At 38.7% G+C, this 19,261-nt stretch overlaps 3 protein-coding genes across 6 annotated transcripts; 1 reads left to right on the top strand and 2 right to left on the bottom strand.

Moving 5' to 3' along the window:
- The first annotated feature begins 5,093 nt into the window (after positions 1 to 5,093).
- On the top strand, positions 5,094 to 6,044 carry LOC147327989 (sialidase-3-like). The gene is made up of 2 exons (XM_086297416.1): positions 5,094 to 5,321; positions 5,424 to 6,044. Exons 1-2 carry the CDS (start codon positions 5,094 to 5,096, stop codon positions 6,042 to 6,044), a joined length of 849 nt encoding a protein of 282 aa, XP_086153542.1.
- A 3,194-nt stretch (positions 6,045 to 9,238) lies between these two features.
- LOC147327988 (forkhead box protein D2-like) lies at positions 9,239 to 10,350 on the bottom strand. The gene has a single exon (XM_086297615.1). It carries the CDS (start codon positions 10,269 to 10,271, stop codon positions 9,357 to 9,359), a length of 915 nt encoding a protein of 304 aa, XP_086153741.1. The 5' UTR covers positions 10,272 to 10,350; the 3' UTR covers positions 9,239 to 9,356.
- A 1,352-nt stretch (positions 10,351 to 11,702) lies between these two features.
- zglp1 (zinc finger GATA like protein 1) lies at positions 11,703 to 19,042 on the bottom strand. Of its 4 annotated transcripts, none has more exons than XM_086296057.1 (5): positions 18,830 to 19,042; positions 15,412 to 16,887; positions 15,192 to 15,304; positions 13,444 to 13,537; positions 11,703 to 12,765 (listed from the first exon to the last, which is right to left on the bottom strand). In XM_086296057.1, exons 2-5 carry the CDS (start codon positions 16,872 to 16,874, stop codon positions 12,633 to 12,635), a joined length of 1,803 nt encoding a protein of 600 aa, XP_086152183.1. In that variant the 5' UTR covers positions 16,875 to 16,887; positions 18,830 to 19,042; the 3' UTR covers positions 11,703 to 12,632. The 4 variants fall into 4 exon arrangements, with proteins under 4 accessions (XP_086152183.1, XP_086152181.1, XP_086152182.1 ...); XM_086296055.1 differs by having other exon boundaries at positions 18,794 to 19,041; XM_086296056.1 differs by lacking the exon at positions 18,830 to 19,042 and adding an exon at positions 18,228 to 18,350.
- Between the last annotated feature and the right edge of the window lie 219 nt (positions 19,043 to 19,261).

Genomic DNA, 19,261 nt, shown 5'->3' with positions numbered 1-19,261 from the left:
GCTTACACTGTGAATATTTGCAAAAGTAACGTTGTCTGCCAAGACTCTGTCTAATTTCAGTGAGTTTTATCCCATTGTTTCTGATGACCATATCAACAATGGCAGTTTCCTGCACATCAGTGAACATCCGTCCTCTCCCTCCTGTGTGAGGTAACCGTTGAGTCCTAAGCAGAAATGCAACAACAATTACACAAAAGCTTATTTACTTCTGAAATGTGCAAATGCCCTTGCAGAATACAAGTTACCTGTTGGTTTGCCGGAAAACTCTAGCAATAGATGCCACTGTAGAGCATTGCAGATTTGGCTGCACTCTCTGACCAGCCTCTCTCATTGAGTGACCATGATTTACTACATGATCAATTACAGTAGCTCTGATTAGTGATGTGACGTTCTGTATTGAGGCTCCGAAGCTTGTGTCGAGTAATGGAGGGGGCGTTTCCGCGATGCGCGTATCGAGGCTTGCTTCATTTATGGGAGGAGCTGAAAATGATGACGTCCGAAGCCTCGCTGCCCGGCTGTACCACGTGACTGGTTCATGAAGTGGTTCGAACTTTGCCGCGAGATGTGACAGCGATACAAACCCCCCAGACTTCAATCAAAATGTGGGTGTTTGATGGAGAGCTGCGGTTAGTGAGAGTTTGGAGACAGTTTGGAGGTTTATGAGAGTGAGGAGAGAAAGTCAGGAGAGAATGGAGCCAGCTAAGAAGAGGAGGATGTCCTCCCCTGTGTGGGAACATTTTGATCTTATTCCTCCCAACAAGGTATTTCTACAGAAGATGGTTCAAGGTTCAAGGTTCTTTATTATTTGTCACATGCATAGTTATACAAGTATAACACACAGTGAAATGTAGCCTGACACGCTCCTCGACATGTGCAAAAATTGGGGGGTGGGGGGGTGGGGGGGGGGGGGGTGTAGAGGATTTTCATAACACTGATGGTGCAATACAATTTATGTTACGCGGCTTTACTTTTGTACAAGGTGAAGTGTTTGCTATGTGCCAGGGAGCTGGGATATAACAACAACACCTCATCCATGCTTAGGCACTACAGAGCTTTGCATGAGAATAAGGGGAACACCGATTGTGGAGCAAGACCAGGTGAGCCATCAAATGCCATGATAATAATAGCATGCCGTAATGTTACTAAATGATATAACAATATTATACAGCTGTAATAAGTTACATGTGTGGTTATTTATACCTGTGCTTTGTCTTTATTGTCTTTCCTCAGGAGAACAATCTCAAATAGATGAAGACCTGGTTAGCATGGTGATTGAGGACTCCCAGCCATTTAGCATTGTGGAGGAAAGGATTCAAAAGATTTGTTAAATCATTAAATCCTAGCTATGTTCTCCCCACTAAAGGTTATAAAAGCAGTGAATATTTAGTTTTTACTGAATAAAATATGGGCAGGACTGACGCCTCAGTGTGTAGCTGTCCATACCTCAACGTTAAAGAGCACAACCACTGTCCACACCCCAACCACACCTCACCTCACAGTAAATGATCATTTCCATTTTAAGCATTTCCAAATAATCATTTTCCATACTGCCAGTATAAATATACACAGTATACTGCATCACTACAATATACATGTTTTACACACTCCTTTTGTTGTTGACATTTACAGGCTGTGTGCAAAAGGCCACACTCTTCAAATTCATGCCAACTAATATTTTTACGTCCAGTAGATGTCCTACTAGAGCAAATGAAGCTTCAAGAAGCTTTGCGCTGGGGTGAACCAATTGGATGAAAAGCTTCAGTGCTTCATGAAGCTTCATCTGCCCATCACTAGTTCTTACAGTTTTTTCTGAATGCTTAAACCCTAACTGTGATTCCTGTAGCACAATCTCTAAAACTATTCAGACTTATAGCAAAACCACTCACTGAGTTTGCAAAACTAAAAGCACAAAAACTGCTTTGCACTCAGTTTGCAATTTTGTAACACACACTTTGCAAAACTGTAGGCACAATTCACTGCACAACACTCAATTACCAAATTTCCAACACACTCCTAGCAAAAGTATACACATGTATGGCTATCATTAACACTAACTTGCCAACTGTCTGGCACACTTTCACATGTGAAAACTTTTTTAGATAATTAGTTCACTTTGCAATCAGCCTAAGCACTATAATACAGGTAAGCTGTGTGTGCGGAGTACAATGGAGGGAGCAGAAAGAGTGAGAAGTAGAGGAGGCCGAGGAAGAGGACGTGGAGGTGAAGAAGTAGGATGAAGAGGACGACAAAGACAAGGAGGAGCAAGAGGAAGACGAGGAGGAGGGAGAGGAAGATGAGGAGGGGGGAGAGGAAGGGTAGGAAGAGTAAGAAATAGAATTGCTGATGACATCAGAGCTACAATAGTGGACCATGTAATCAACCGTGGAATGACCCTGAGGGTAGCTGGCCAACGGGTCCAGCCTAACTCGAGCCGCTACACTGTAGCAAGTACCATAAGGACATCTTGAAATGAGAATCGGTGAGTATAGTCACTTCGCACAAAGATTTGTAGCACTGCCATATGCCAATGAGAAACACACCAACACCATTGATGTAAAAATACGGAAATTGTTACTTTACAGAATTGCTAGATGACCAGATGCTGGGGGCAGAGGAAGCATGTTCACTGCAGACCAAGTAACCCATATAGTCATTATGGCGATTGCAAATAATCCTATACTTGGAAATAAACACTTGTGTTTGTTTTGATGTGTTTGAATAAACACCAGTACTTGAAGTTTGGATCCCTCTATGCTTATGGATCTATGACAGAAGTATGAGCTCAAACTGACATAGCCTACCTTGTGCACAGAGAAAGCAAAAGCCAGATGTGTTTTGTATTCATGCCATCAGTGTGCAGTTGGCGCATTGTGTGCTTAGGAGATGATGGCTTGTGTGTACTGTTTGATACGGAAACACCATTTTTACAAAGGTGTGACGAGTTAATCTAGCTGTGTTTGCTTTTGCAAGAGAACTACAATGTTTTGATTATTGGGTGACAGGTTTTCTTATTTGTGTGAAGAGTTTTGCAAAATTAGCCAATAGTTACAATAAATGTGCTTAAGCAATCAGAAAAAACTGTAAGCATTCAGAAAAAACTGTAAGACTTGGTTCTGCAACCAGAGGAGCCCCTGCTGGCCATTAGACAGAAGGCACATCGGGAACTTGGAGTATGTTTCTCTCCTGAGAGCTGGAGATGACATCCATGTTTTATAAATACAGTGAAAGGGCAAAAAAAAAAAAAAAAACAATGCTAAGGGAAATGTTAGATATTAAAAAAAGAAAAAGAAAAGGAAAGAAAATTTAAAGAACAAATTTAAAAGAAATGTCCTTCCTCACAGAATCTGTAACAGTACAGATATTTGGTGTCATCCTTCTGAAAGTGCTCCAAGGATCCTTTGTGCTGTTTATCGAGAAAGTGCAGCAGTTTGAAGGGAGACGTGCGAAACAAATAAAGCTATAAAAATCCTTCCTTGAACAGGATTTCCTGTTTCCTGTAATAAACGAGATGAAAGGTTAATCATATTCAAGACTGAATAAACAGTAAATTGAAATTATGAAATAAGTAAGATTTTGACTCACTAATTTCCACTCCTTCGATAAACTCTTCCACTTGCTGCACAGATGTATAAATGAAATATGAGTTTGTGGCCCTGCTGCTGTATATCATCTGTCTCTTGCAGGTTTTAATGGAAGGGGTCTCCTGCTTGAAATGCTGCAGCATATTTACTGTCACAGGACTCACATCTCAAAGGCTCCTCCTCAGACTTTACCAGCTGACTTTATTGGGCTACCATGAAATATACACACACTTTTTTTTTACAAGGGCTGAGAGTGTGTGTGTGAGCTGTAGCCGAATAAAACTTAGTAGAACTGAGTATGAAAAGCAGACTGTACTCTGAGGGTCATTTCGGTTGAAGACGAATGGTAAAAGACCATTTATGAGTCACATCAAACTTCCTAGTAGAGATTACCTGTCATGGATCAATATAGAAACATGGTTCCTAAGAGAAACTTGTGTATTACATCTTTTCATCTTAAAGATATGTAAACGTGTAAACAAAGCTTCAGTATTTGTATATTCTGATATATTGAAATACCATAAATAATTTGTGTAGCTTTAGAATTAAAGAGTTTAACACTGGGTACAATTTTAGAATAGAAGAACAGACGATTGCTGAGATTTTGGTGCAAAGTTTGGGTTCATTTACTATTTATAAAGACTGTATGGATTGGGACAAATTTGTTAAAATGTCCCACTGATGCATGGTGCTGCTTCTTTTATTTACGAACTGATGCCATCTCTTTTAAACTGATACCCCTACCATAGCCTAATACACATGGGTGTACATGATGTGTATGAGAAGACAAGCAAAAGCCTTTTGGTCTGTGTAGAGAGCACTGTAATCACTGGTATTCAAACAGATCGTGCCACTTTATACTGATTACTTGATATTCGTTGTAGTTCCAGTGATGAAGAGGGCAGTACACGTCAAATAATGCAGTATGATCATTGCAAGATCAGGTAAATGTGAAATGACAGAGGTTCATGGTGAAAAAGACCTCAGTTCAAATTACTGCAATGCTCACAGTGACAAAGGCTCTTGACTGGAAGCTGTCAGTAATTATAATTAATTTTAGCACACTTTAATCTGCTGGGAAGCTTGTGTAAACAAATTCAGACTGGCAAGGAAGTGTGGTGTCCTTTCCAACTCAAAATGAAAGTGCAAATACAAAAAATGACCCAAGCCAGAACTTGAACAAGTGGCTGCTTTTCACACATCCAACCGGTAATGCTTAATTTATGCTACCTGGGTTGTGTCTGTTTGCTGAGGTAGTTGCCTACACAGACGGGTTATGTTAATTCTGATCTAAGCTTGTTTTCCGGAACCACCTCTTTCCTTGGACTTGGCTTTCTCAACAAGGGGAGACTTCAGCTCACTGAAATGTTAATAATTTCTTCAGAAAATGAAAAGTCACACTGTGTACAAACCAGCCTTATAAAATCCCCATCAGACAAACTTTGACAGTCATAGAGATATAACCAGCAAGACCTTTATTACATGGTCATTTTGCATGCAAGGACGCCAACCATGTTCACCGTACCTTTACCAAAAGCTCAGCTGCAGAAGCAAACTCTTTTTACATCTAATGAAACTGCTGGAAACGTTTACAGGATCCCTGCTCTTCTGTATGAGAGAGAAAGTAAAACTTTATTTGCCTTTGCAGAGCAGAGGAAGACTTCAGATGATACCAGCGGAGAAAAGCTGGTTATGAGAACAGGAAAGATCAAGGAGCGATCCTCTAAGAAGACGGTTGGGGTAATAGTGATAATCAACCATTTCAGTTCTAAATTACTTGTTAGTTACGCTCCTGCTTTAAACTGTTCTGTTTTGTTTACTCCTGAACAATCTCTCTTTTAGTGGTCAGAGCTCAAAGAGGTGGAAAAGGCACTTATCAAAGGATACCGTCCAATGAACCCCTGCTCGGTGTATGGCAAGGTCAACAACAAACTTTTCCTGTTTTTCATCTGTGTTGAAGACGGCATCACTGAAATGTACCAGAAAGAAAACTGTGACAACCGGACCCGTCTCTGCTTCATCACAAGTGAGGACCTCGGAGAAACCTGGAGCGATGTGATCGATTTGACGGACGAACTGAGTGAAATAAAAAACTGGTCCACATTTGCTGTTGGGCCAGGCCATGGTATTCCAGCAGAGAGTGGTCGACTGATTATCCCAGTTTATGCTTATACTTCCTTTTGCTGCAAACCTTGTTTCTTACCAAACAGTAAATCGTATGCACTCTCACTGTATAGTGGTAGTCATGGCAAAAACTGGAAATTTGGTGAACTGTTTAATACGGTATCAGTTGAGTGTGAAATAGTTGAAATTTCCAAAGACCACATCTACTGCAACGCCCGTAATGTGGGCGGCTATCAAGTGGAAGCAGTCAGTGATGATAATGGAGTTAAGTTCAACAATCTCCAACCTGGAAACAAGCTTGTCTTCTTTATGCAGCATCCAATAAGAGTCCTGCTCTGAAGGCATCGACATGCTGCCCGTGAAGTTTCTCTCATGCACAATATCAAAGATGCAAAGTCTTCATAATTGCTGCTTTCAGCTTTAATTTCTTGGTAATTGGAACAAAGATATACTGCCTCAGTACTGCGGTATGTACTACAGTACTTTGGTATCAACATATTTATTATATGAAACATAATTAGTTGACTGGAGACATTATCTTATAGGTGATGCAGAAGTTTATGTTTAATAATAGATAAGTGGAAGGGTTGCAACACAAAGGGCATCCAGAAAAAAATCTGTGCCAAATCAAACAAAAAAGTGGCTAACCTCCTCCTCATTTTCATTCTTATCCTCCTCCTCCTTCTTCTTCTTCTTCTTCTTCTTCTTCTTCTTCTTCTTCTTCTTCTTCTTCTTCTTCTTCTTCTTCTTCACATAGACTACATATACACTTATGCCAAAGGTGTGTGAAGTACTGTGTGAATCCTCAGGCTGAACATTCACGTCGTGTTACCATTGTAGTGTTTTGAACCACATTTGACTAAAGAAAAACTCATGATAAATAAATTCATACCTTCATTTACTCAAAAGAACTTAAATTGCAAAAGCAACACTTGGGTAAGACTGGAAACAGGAGACTGAGAGCATAAACTGATCGGGAAAGTGCAGTAAGGTCATGCTCTCTTAAGACTTTTTGCAACCAGAGGAGCCCCTGCTGGCCGTTAGACAGAATGCCAAGGGAAATGTGCATCAGATCTGGAAGGAAGGAAGGAAGGAAGGAAGGAAGGAAGGAAAGAAAGAAAGAAAGAAAGAAAGAAAGAAAGAAAGAAAGAAAGAAAGAAAGAAAGAAAGAAAGAAAGAAAGAAAGAAAGAAAGAAAGAAAGAAAGAAAGAAAGAAAGAAAGAAAGAAAGAAAGAATTGAAACTAAATTTCCACTTATTGAAAGATGCCACAGAAGCTTTAGCAGTGCAGATATTTGCTGTCATCCTTCTGAAAGTGCCGGAAATATCCTCTCTGCTGTTTATCGAGGAAGTGCAGCAGTTTGAAAGGAGACGTGAAACAAATGGAGCCATAACAATCCTTCCTTGAACAGGGTTAGGAGTGACTGAGGGAGAGCAGCCAAAAACAGGACAACAAGGACTATTTCTGTGGTGTTCTCTCATCGCGTGCTGTTGCTGTGATCACATTTCATGTCCAAACCCACTTTGTCTCTTACTGGTAAAAAGAACTGAGGATTTATGGAGCATCACAAAGAGCCTAGATGATTATTCATTTATTTTTACTGCAAATATTAACATCACTTTCTTTGTCCTCAGCGAAAGCCTGTTGCAAGAAACAAAAGAGAAAAGGAGATGAAAGGTTAATCATATTCAAGAATGAATAAATAGTAAATTGAAATAAGTAAAATGTTGACTCATTAAATTCCACTCCTTCAATAAAGTCTTCCACTTGCTGCACAGCTGTAGCCGAATAAAACTCAGTAGAACTGAGTATGAAAAGCAGACTGTACCCTGAGGGTGATTTTAGTTAAAGACAGATGTTAAAACATGGTAAAAGACCATTTATGGGACATATCAAACTTCTTAGTAGAGATTACCTGTCATGGATTCAGAAACATGGTTCCTAAGAGCAACTTGTCCAGTCCATGTTGATCACATTCTTTCATCTTCAAGAATTTAAAATCATGAGCAAAACTCCTGAAATTTGTAAAACTATTATTTTATTTCACAAATACTGTAAATTATCTGTGCACCTTTAGAATTAAAGTGTTCAACCATGAGTACAATTACAAAAATAGAACAATAGATGATTGTTATAGATCTGAGTGTAGAGGTTAGGTTTATGCACTCTTTATAGAGACTATATGCATTACTAATATTGGCAGGATATGGAGGAAATTTGTTCTAATCTCTTACTGACGCATGGTGCTTTTTATATGTCAGTTTTATATGTCAGTTTAAGAACCAATGCCACCATTTTTCAAACACAGCATACACGCAAACATGCCTTTTCTTTTGATGAGTTGCACATTTGCAAATTAAATGGTTAACTCCTCTCAGACCTACAATAATGAAATGGTTTATACATATTTCTGCATTTCTCTAGAAAGAAAGTGCCAAAGGGCCTTTGATCTTGATAATTCTGCACATTTTAATCATAATTGTTCCTATTTTGCTCTGTGTGTGTGTGTGTGTGTGTGTGTGTGTGTGTGTGTGTGTGTGTGTGTGTGTGTGTGTGTGTGTGTGTGTGTGTGTGTGTGTGTGTGTGTGTGTGTGTGTGTGTGTTTGGATCCGAAGCTTTCTTCTGGGAAATCAGCCATCCTCCACAACTCATCTCTGCATATCAAACACCACGGAGAACTTCTAAATAAAGACGAGGCATAACTTGTAATAATACCCAGCAGCCCGTTGATTGAGTGAATCTAATATTCTTGCTGTGTACAGGCTGGAGTACACCACAAAGCAAAAACGTGACTATTAGCTCGCCTGACAGAAGTGTTTTGAAAAATGAAGACGTGGTTTTAATAAAGAAGGCCTGGTTTGCAGTAGGATGTGAGCGAATATATATGCACTCAAACCGGCCAAAGCTAAACAGAAAAGGGAAGGATAACACGTGTACATGCCCAGATGTCTTGTGTTCTTTCATTCTCTAGGTAGCAAACTAGTCACCCACCACAAAATAATCTAAATAATCAAAATAATCACGACACAACACCGGGAACTGATCATCCTGTTCTTCAGATAGATCGATAGTTGAACTGTGAACGCTGTAGGCGCAGACTGTGGGTGTTCAGAATAATCAGTGTATTTAAATTATTTAAACATACGTATTCTTTTATCTTAAAATGATACAAAATCAAATGGCCCATTTGCCACACAATGATGGATATTGTCATTAATATTTGTATAAGCCTAAACAGTCTCTTTATGATTTATCATCGTCAAGTAAAATTAAGAATATTAAACTTATTTTTTTTAATTTCTCGTTGTTTTCACAATTTTATTTAAAATCCTGCAAATTTGTCATTTAAGTCTAGACTTTAGTTGTATTCAGTCGTAAAAAAGATTTAAAATTAAGCAGTAATAATTAAAAACATAGCTGAATGCATTTATATGAACCGGGTTCATTTGATATGGTCTTTTTAATCTTGTACACATTCCGGTGTAACAAATAATTGTAATAAAAAGTGCACACACGAAATTAAAATGATCCATTTTATTCCAAACACACTGAAAGATTTTAAAAACATCCGTGTTGAAAGCATTTACTTCAGGGAATCAGATTCAGTATTTGGTAGCCTTGTCGGTCTCAGTGCAGGCGCACATCATTAGATTAAATTAAACTAGACGAAATCTTAAAGATCCCGTCGGGAAAAGCAGGCAGCTGCGAAAGAGTGAAGTTGGGTATCATTCCGTGGAGTGAAACGGGATGCAGGAGGCAGGAGGTCGGAGGCAAAGATCGCACAGCGGCGCAGCATCCGGCGTCCAAATGTTCCAAGTTTTGACAAGAAGGGAAATTTTTGGAGAGGATCGAGGAAAGCGCAGGTGTGACGTTGCTTACAGGTGGTCTGTTGGGGATAACCCGGGACTCGAAACCACTTTCTAGATCCTGATCTCGGTACAAATCGGGACTCTGGAGACTAGAGACCACCCTGCGCACTCCGAGGAGAGGAAAAACGGGCATCAAAGTGAGCTCCTGCGCCCTGGAGCCTTTCATCGGTGCCAAATATAAACTTTGCCGCTTAAAGCGTTTCCTGCGACGAAGAAAACTCCCATTTTCAAACATATCCGCCGACATGGGATCCAGAGTCCAGTAATTCCCCTTGCCTGGGTTCCCGGGTTCCCGGGGCATTTTGACAAAGCAGTCATTCAAAGACAAGTTGTGACGGATTGAGTTTTGCCACGAAGGGAACTTCTCCCGATAATAAACAAAGCGCTGGCTGATAAAATCGCATATCTCACTGAGAGTGAGCCTCTTTTTGGGGCTTTGGAGGATGGCCATGGTGATGAGAGCGATATAAGAGTACGGAGGCTTCACCGAGGCAATTCTCCTTCCGGGACCCTCCTGCAGTCGGACTTCAAAGTCGTCCTCTCCCTGCACGCCAGGAGAAAAGGATGAAGGCCGTCGCTCCAAGTCTACATTACTCTCCCCGAACACTGATACATCTGTCCTCACAACTTCTCTGCAGTCCGCCTGGCCCCCCACTTCAATGTCCGCCTCATCCATGGGCTTGTTGTCCAGCGTCATGATCCGGACTGTCCGGTAGGCCCCAGCGGGCGAGATTCAGTGCCTGTCTAGGACAGAAAGTGGAGACCCCCTCGTTTCCTTTCATTCACAAAAAAAGTCGCGCATCTGACTGCATCCTGACTTTTGAGCCTCCCACTCCGAACTTCCCCCTCCTCCTCACGCAGTCTGTTTTAACACAGCTGCAGGTATCCACAAACCTGAAGCTGTGGGGGGAAACACTTTATTTAATCAAAGATAGAGAAATTAAACGATGATACTGAAGGAGTGGTTACACTAATTACACTAACTCGTGCATATTTTCTCCAGTGTATACACGCTTTAACTATAGTTGTTTGTTTTTAAAAAAAATAAAATAAAGGTCTTATTTTTATTCTTTTCTTCCTTCTTTATATGTTGTTTTTTTACTGTTGTGTGTTGCTTTCAAGTACATTTAAACTGCACGTCCATGATGCATATTATTTATTTATTAAACTTTTTGGGGATCTACACAGTTTTCTGACTCAGTAATCTTTGCGTGTGTACCGATTAAGTTGTTCTTTTTCTTGGCTATTATGCCACTTCGTGTTCTTATTTATTGTACCCTTTTTGTGTACAGAACTTTGCGACTATAAAAAAAAGACTTAATACATTTCATTTGCTAGATTTGATGAATGGTATACATCAAGCAGTAAAACAATGCCTTCTAATTAAAGTGAAACTGCAAAAGCAAAACAGAAAAAGTATTTCGGCCTTAACATTGTACAATAGGGTTGGAGAGCCAGGCTTAGCCATTTTATCTACTATCTGCTAATTGAACAATTAGCCTTATTTTATGTACCCATAATGTTTCAGCAACAATTAAAATGAATAAATCTCCACAGAGGTCTTTAAGCAAACGTAACTGAGTAAATGCATAAGGCTCGCCTTTGAACTGCACTCCAGTATCAGAAGTACAAAGCTGGACAGGCTGCCAAGTACCATAAAATTTGATTTGTGTACATTCATTCATTATTGATTATAGCTGATGTTTAAATGACCGCAGCAGGTGAGACGTTTTGGAGCATGTGTAATGTAAAATAAGAGCAGGCATATGAATTTCATTGAGCTTGAGCTCTCTTTTATGTCCTTGGCTTACATAGCGCTCATTTCCTTCAGTATTGCTCTTTGCTGGATGGTTTAGCACAGGCAAGAGAGCCAACTCAAGAAGACGTAATCCATTTTGAAATAATAGCTGCACTGTATCAATCCGTGCGAGGCCACCCACTTGGCCAGCAGGCCTGTAGTGCATGGTGGGCTGAAGGAACTGTGGGAAGCCTCATTACTGAACCTTTCTTCCCTCTCACTGTACTTTAATTTGATATGTGCACCCATTTGAAACCAATTTATCATTTTACAGTCACTGCAATACTAAGCTAAATTCTTAAATGAAGAACGGGGAGACACAGGTTTGTTCATGAATTTAATACAAACAAAAACCCATGCAAACACACACAAAACCCCTTTTCCCCATCTCACAGAAACCAGCAATACTAAGGAAATCTACACACCGATTTAACAAGCCAAATAAAATAATGCTCAGAAACAATGGCCCAAATAAATACCAAAGAAAAGTGACCACTTATTACAACCACAATTAGAAAAAAACAACAAAGACAACAAAATAAATAGCTTGATTTAACTTGTTCAACTAAATGTATCTGATGAACTTAGTAACTGAACTGTCGCTGTCAGGATTAGGAGCAGTAGGAGTGTTTTACAGTTAATAACAGTGAAAAGCAGCACTGAGCTCAGGGCCTGTACAGAAATAACTTTCTATTACAGCTGTCGGGTACTACTGACCATTATATGTAAGCGACACTGAAGCTATTTCGATGAAAAATTTCACGACTAAACTTTCCACTGAATGCGTCACTTTCTGACAGTGGTCCTTCAGTATCCCATTTATTTGTATAAAGGATTCTCAGCTCTGCTACAAAGTCTGTGCGTCCTCAGTATATCCCTCTTGGTGAAAAAAAACAAAAAAAAACAAAAAGTAAACCTTCTAAGCTCCATCACACATGCTAAATACAAATTAAGGAGCAGAAATAGGATCAGTACAGAAAAGACTTTTTTCTCCATACAAATTTAAATGCTTTACAAGTTGTTTTATTATTACTTTTTTTGACGCACACAGTCATAGAGGTAAATGTGTACTATTGTCTGAGGTACAGTGCTATAACAGTAAAACGAATTTAAATACCTTGAGTCAGGTAAGAGGTAGTCATATCTGTAGTGAACTGTAAAGATTTACGAGAGCAGCGAGTATTGTTTCAAACTGTTGTGTGCGTCTGTGCAAAGCTCTGTCACATGTGGGCATAAAAACCTGTGATGTGTGCAAGTTCCCTAGTTGGTGTGTTTCCGCTGAGCTGAGGTCAGCCTCACAAAGTTTCCACACTTGAGGCAGCACGAGTTGGAGTTGCCCTCTTTCCGAGGGATATGCCAGCAGTTGACACAGCGCACCCTGTACTTCTTATACCTTCAAAAGTACGAGAAAAAAAATGCAGTGGTGGTTCAACTATTTGCCCTTTAATGCTCAGGTGCATAAATGCTATTTAGTCAAATTATCATAGGCAGATGACTGATTTATAATAATACTACAAGGCATTTTACAAGCATGGACATTTAATACTTTTCCAAAGTAGATTAGCTGCACATTCTTTTGAGCTCAGCACTACTCCTTATTTCCAAAGCTAACCTGTGTTTATTTCTGAAAGAGAAATTATGAGCCAGTGAGTACTAACATACCGTTTCATGCAATCATGAGATTAATGCATTAGTCTGGGAAGTCATGCATGAAGTAAAGTTTCTGTAAGGTGCAGTCAGACTCTTGTGAGAATGGAAAAAATAAGTTGATCGTTTCTGTTGTTTGTGAGGCCTGAACTTGTTTAACTGCACAGTGTTGTGGCAACTGACTGCTCAAAACATGATGAAAAATGCTGGCAAAATAAGTAAACATCAACACAAACTGATTTGGAACAGGTTTCCACAAAATACAAGTTAGAATATATTAATTCCTTTAAGCTATAATTCAACATCATCAATGAGGACTCAAAGAAAATTTTAGACTCTGTTAAAAATCACAATAATCCAACTGATTATTGTGATCAGCCCTAATGCACAGCTTCAGTGTTTAAGACATTGAATATCGAGCTACCTTATCCCACAGGCATTGCACAGTGGAGTCCCGTCCTCGGCATCTCTCCACATGGGGGTCTTCCTGGTGCAGCATGATGCACAAACTTTACCCTCTAGTGAAACAGAAATGAAAGATTAAGCAAATAGCAGTAAAACTGAACTGAGTGTGCTTAAATCACTTATTTCCAAGCATATTTTTAAAAAAATCTGAATTAAGGAAGTGTTTTAATGCAACCAAACATTGCGACTACATTTGCAATAATCATTTAACCTCCTAGGACCTGGTGTCCACATATGTGGACATCACATTTTGGGTTGTCTAGACCACAATACTAAATTTTGCTCTACAAGGTCCTGATATCCTCCTCTCGGAAACTACATCAGGTAAAAAGATGATTCTTTATTTTTACATTTATCAGCTCCCAATCAGCCCAAATAGCAAAGAGAAATTAAAAATGCATGCCATGAAAGAGTTCAGGTCTTAGGAGGTTAAAGATACATTTGTAATTTTACGCCTCAAAAACTTTATTGAATTATTAAACAATAACCGACTCCAGACAATAACCTCAATTGAGCGAAAGACATTTATTTTTTTAAAAATACAACTACAATCTAAAACTTCACTGGAACATTTATACTGCATTTTCTGTTAACTGACCAATATATGAGAACAAGGCTGCATATCTGTCGAGAAGATTGGCTCTTTGGTCTTTAAACGCTGGAAATACAGCGCACTGACATTCCCACTTTACCAAAAATGAAACATAAGCAAATGTCAAATAGTTATAGATTTGTAAAGAAACTTTGTATAGGAGAAGAAAAGATTTGAAAAATTATGAATGAAATTGAATGAAATTAAAGATATGAATGATGAAAAATTATTTAGAGTATTTTTTAATAGTGTTAGCACTCAGATCTTTACCTGATGATAAGTACATTTATTTAAAGTTGAGCTTATTTTTCTCTTGTCTTAGCTGACATTCACGTTCTGGTATTAAGTTATTTAAACCACAACTTTCCTAAACTTGTTTGAAACAGTCACACCTGTCTGACCCTGTTGAGTTACATATTTCTAAGGTGGTGGTGTCCTCTAGTGGAGATTATGGGTATCACACACACATGCACTTCTATAACACTGTAATGCTGCAGATACTTTTATTTATAACTCATAATTAATTAAACATTAAAATATTACAATTACTTAATATACTGTATTTTACATATTTTATTTGTTCTTACAAAAAGTTATATATTTTTATTTCCAATATTAATATATTGGGATGTTTTGCTGAGTGTTTCACCATCTGGGGTTAGTTTAGTGTTGTATTCTGGATAAAGTCTCCTAAGACAAAATTTTCTAAGACACACTTTTGGCAAGCACAAAAAAAAAAAATCTATTTCTTCCTCATATTAATTTAGTTAAAGTTGAAAAAATGCAGTGTGTCTGTATTAGATAACTAAATAAATTTTTTACAAATCCAGTCTCAAACTGTGTTAAGACTGAGATGCTAACATGACCTGTTACACTTGTTCAGAATGTCTTTAATTTAATGCACATTATTATATTTAAAAAAAAAACTAAATAACATTGAAATATGCTAAAAAAAAATAAATTGTACTTTGAGCTTAATATTTAACATTGAAAAATCTAATTAAAACAAGCAAAATACTCTGTAAACTCTTCTCTGCATCTTCTGTTAGATGATCCAGGAAAAACAGTAAAATAAACGAGCAGCTTGCTTGAGGACATAGTTAGGGGGTACTCACTTAAAACACTGGTTGTGTGGCCGTTCTCCTCGTCTGAGCTGCTAGTTTTAAATGATTTCTGTGATGACCGTGTCCTCAGCCTGGGTTTTCTCACACTCCTGCAGAGTTCCTTGCTGTTGTGGGTACACACAGATAAAACACCAATAATGTGAGAGGATTTCATGTAAGCTCCTACCACGTTTTGTAATGCATGGCGTGTACCGAAGATGTGTTTGTCTACCTGTATCGTGAAGTTATGAGAAGCCGACACTGTTCCCTGCTTTCGTCTAGCTCCGTGTCCATCCTGAATGTCACTCCCTGGAAGTCTGGGTCTTGAATATCAACACTACGACTGGGATGAGGCTGTTTTCTAGGAGTCTTAGTTCTCCACTGGTGCGAAGATGAACCGTGATCCTCCTTTTGCATTGTCCAAAGTTCTGCTTTGGATGGTGCAGAAGATTTTATCGGGGCAGTTGGAGGGGTGTCTCCATCTATGGGGGCATCTGCACATTCATCTGGTTTTGAACCGAAGAGAGAATTCTCTGGAGCGCTGAATGTAAGTGATGGTGATTGTGAACAAAGTTGGATGGGGCTCAGAGGAGGCAGCCTGCCGTCACATTGGGCTTCCACAGATAAAGTAAGATTTGCATTAATATCTAGTGACAGTACTGGCTTTGATAGAGTAGTACAAGTCTCATCATCTGAATTACAAGTTAGCTTAGTATTAAGACATGCATTGTGTGCTTGTGATAAAGCATATTCAAAAAAGGGTGCATTTAAAATATCCTGTTTGCTAGAAGAACAACCCTGCTCACACTCCTGGCTGCACCCAATTTGTGTGTTGACAGTGAAGTTAACTTCTGTTTTGTTCTTGTGTTGAGGATGCAGAGATGCTGTTGTACTGTCTCCTGGCAAGTCTGCTCTGTCAGTGTCTGTTGTCTCAGCAGTTTCAAGCTGAACACCCATCTCGGAGTCTTTCACACAGCACTGTAGTTTAAATCCATCTCCTGTGGGTCTTCCTGTCACTTTTTCATCAGCACTGACAGAGGGTGTGATTTCTTGTCTCTCAAAGAGACGAGGAGATGGGCCTAACATGCATTCACCACTTAGAGTGTCACTTTCAATTGCAGCTTCTGTAACATCTGGTGCTGCAGTGGATAATGTGACTGTTGAATAGCCTAATTTTGTGGCAGATGAGGCTGAACTTGGGTCTAACACCTCAAGATTTTCCAAATGAAGCAGCTTTTCACACTGCAAGTTGATCAAGCTCAGCACTTTCCAGGGACTATTGCGTTCACACTGTGATGTAGTTGTGACATTGCTGCTTTGACACTCCTCATTTACCGTTTCCAGCTCATTACATGGCAGCGAACAAGACAAACTATGGTGGCAGGAACCATTACAGGTATGAAATGAATGTGCATCGCCTTCCTTTTTCATTTCTAAAGTATCCTGGACAGAACTAGCAGAGGCTTCAAATGAATGTGGACCCTCTTCTTTTTTAATTACTAAAGGATCCTGGCTATATGTCTTAATCTGTGATTCACTGGGTAGATCTGAGTCTGGGAAACTGTTGTGGATAGGGGATACAAGCTTGGAAACTTCTTGGAAAAGGTAGAAGAGTGCAGACTGGGGTGAATCGTGTTCCACTTTGCTCTGGTTTCCCTGGATAAAGTCAGCTTGCATCCTTGATTTCGTACTCATACTGAGGCAGAGTCTGCAACATGAATAGGAACAAATAGCTTTAGGACTAGCAGAGGTAAATCTGTGCATGTTTTCCCTGTACTTTCCCTCTAGTCTTCATCTTTTCTCTATTACAAAATATTGTACCTTCAGCCCTTTACACCTCTGACATGACAAATATGCTTCCTACCACAGGTCATTGAAAGATATTAGTTTCTATCAATAGTCCACAAGCAACAAGTTGACTGCAAGCAGCTAAATATTTTATATAACGTAAAATAATAGCATAGTGTCATTTGGCCTAAATATGTGGGTCATATAACTGGAAGACAATTTAGGGTTCAGAAATGGTTAAATTGGACGCTATGTAATTTTCTGTTGCGTATTTAAGGAAAAACAATTTATTTTTAATAAATTATTGACCATTAATAAATACTCAATAAATTTCAAATAAACAACAGGTTGAAATCTACCTTGCCCAGCTTTTCAATAGTCACACTTTTTTGTAGTAATTTCACTATTTAATTTCAAATTTTTATTTTTATTTATTAATTTTTCTTACATATTTTTAAATACACAATTCATATAATAATTAAGTCTATTACAAGGAAAACAGATTAAAAAGATTTCTTGCGAGCTAAGAAAGTAATTTATAAACATGTTATTAAAAATGATACAGTAACCGTATAATATTACACAAGATTAATTATCAAGATAATTATTTATTTCTTTTATTTATACATTATGTAATACAAATGACAAACAAATGACATAAATACTCATGATCACAGAAATGCTGTTTTTTTATACACACATTCTGCTCAGAAAAAGATACTAGGAGTCAATTGTAAGACTCAAAGTCAAGGAGGTTCTTTTGGTAACACTGGGTAACAGGGTTTTATTAGAGCGACACATTAAATTTGGTCAGAAAAAAATGTAATGTAAAAATTATATTAAGAGGTCTGACATTTGTCTACCTTTGGTGTTAGCACCGGAGTCAATCATTCATCACATCTTCTTTACTGTCACTAACTGTTTTTCTCTTCCTTTTCCAGACAAGATAGGCGCAACACTATTTTAACTGTTATATTTGGATCAATAATTTTTTTTATAAATTACATTTTGTCGCAGAAAAAAAATTGTAATTTACACAGCAAACGTATGTTTTGGTATTTTGTGCATAGATTAATGCACATAGGTGAAACAGAAAATGTCATGCCATTGCAGAATGGTCCATGCATGCTACTTAAGGCTATCCTAAAACTGAGCTAATGCGGCCAATTATATGCATGCAGTTACAGCAGATAAGCTAATGCTATGTTTGTTTTTGTATCAAAAAACAACTTTAAAAAAAATGTAACTAGTTCAACTCACCGGAAAGACTGTAACAAAACTTTTCTGTGGCGTTTAAACGTGTTTGGGAACGTCAAATGTTGCACTTCCTGCCTTCTAGAACGTCGAGTAGCCTAAATTTTTCGCGGTCGTCGGGCCGTCGCGAGCGCAGCAGCAAATCCCACTAATATTACGTTAATGCGTTAACATGAATGCTTTTAAAATTAGTGACTTTTTTCCTCTTACAGGCCATGGATTAACTGATGCCTAAAAGTTTCATCAAAAATACATAATTCTGCAGCGCATGCAAGCAGATCTACAATTTAGCATTGTGATTATATTTAAATAAACTCTGTAGGCAATGACTCACTTCATGTAAACTCAGTATCAGATCTCAGTAAGCACCCGTCAAGTTAAATGATTGCATATTCCGAACCATTATCTTTAATCGTGCATCACCTTCACCTCCTGCCATAATCGATCTTTGTCTTCTATGTTTTTGACCTGTGATGGCCTCTAGCTAACAGTGTCTTTTATCATGAGGCATGAGATGAACACGTTTAAAACTCGTGGTGTAACTCTAACTACAAGCGTTCAGCCCACTTTACCTGACATTCATGTGGAGTACCAATCTCGACGCTCACCCGTGATCTTCAATCCGTTGTCAAATAAAAAATTAAGCGTGTCGATTTGCTGGGGAACTCGAACCACTGAAGCTGGTTGCTATGACTGGATCAGATTCTAGGGCCAGAAGAAGGTACGCGGGTGTTTTCCGTTTGCTAGATTACAGCCTGTCTGGGTATAAAAGCTTTGACACTCCTAACTCCTGTTCATTTTGTAGCTACTACTTGCCTGGATACGCGAGTGGAAAACCCTTTTTCTTTTCCCCGGCAATGACTGTTAGCTAGTCATGCAGCCAGTAATGATTATTTAACTGTTGGTGAGTCAGTGATAAGGTCAGTATCGTGGCCTTTGAGTTGTTATTGTAAGGTTGCTGGCTAAAGAGTTAAGGTCATCACCAGGTAACCAACTTTGACAGGGGGCTATCTGGTTGAAGTCGTCATTTCACTTTTAAC

The sequence above is a fragment of the Aulonocara sp. 'chitande type north' Nkhata Bay genome, linkage group LG6 (assembly GCF_057382095.1).
Source record: "Aulonocara sp. 'chitande type north' Nkhata Bay isolate Kocher_YH1m ecotype deep benthic linkage group LG6, A_spYH_male_GT1.1, whole genome shotgun sequence".
NCBI classification, from domain to species: domain Eukaryota; kingdom Metazoa; phylum Chordata; class Actinopteri; order Cichliformes; family Cichlidae; genus Aulonocara; species Aulonocara sp. 'chitande type north' Nkhata Bay.
This window is presented reverse-complemented; position numbering and strand designations above follow the sequence as displayed.

Excerpts from the sequence above, each read along its gene's own strand:
- LOC147327988 (XM_086297615.1), bottom strand. The coding sequence starts at position 10,271 with ATGACGCTGGACAACAAGCCCATGGATGAGGCGGACATTGAAGTGGGG.
- zglp1 (XM_086296055.1), bottom strand. Across the intron at positions 13,538-15,191 it reads CCACACAACCAGTGTTTTAA|AGGGTAAAGTTTGTGCATCA; the intron begins GTGAGTACCCCC and ends CTGTTTCACTAG. Across the intron at positions 12,766-13,443 it reads TGCAATGCCTGTGGGATAAG|GTATAAGAAGTACAGGGTGC; the intron begins GTAGCTCGATAT and ends GTACTTTTGAAG.
- LOC147327989 (XM_086297416.1), top strand. The coding sequence starts at position 5,094 with ATGTTCACCGTACCTTTACCAAAAGCTCAGCTGCAGAAGCAAACTCTT. Across the intron at positions 5,322-5,423 it reads CCTCTAAGAAGACGGTTGGG|TGGTCAGAGCTCAAAGAGGT; the intron begins GTAATAGTGATA and ends TCTCTCTTTTAG.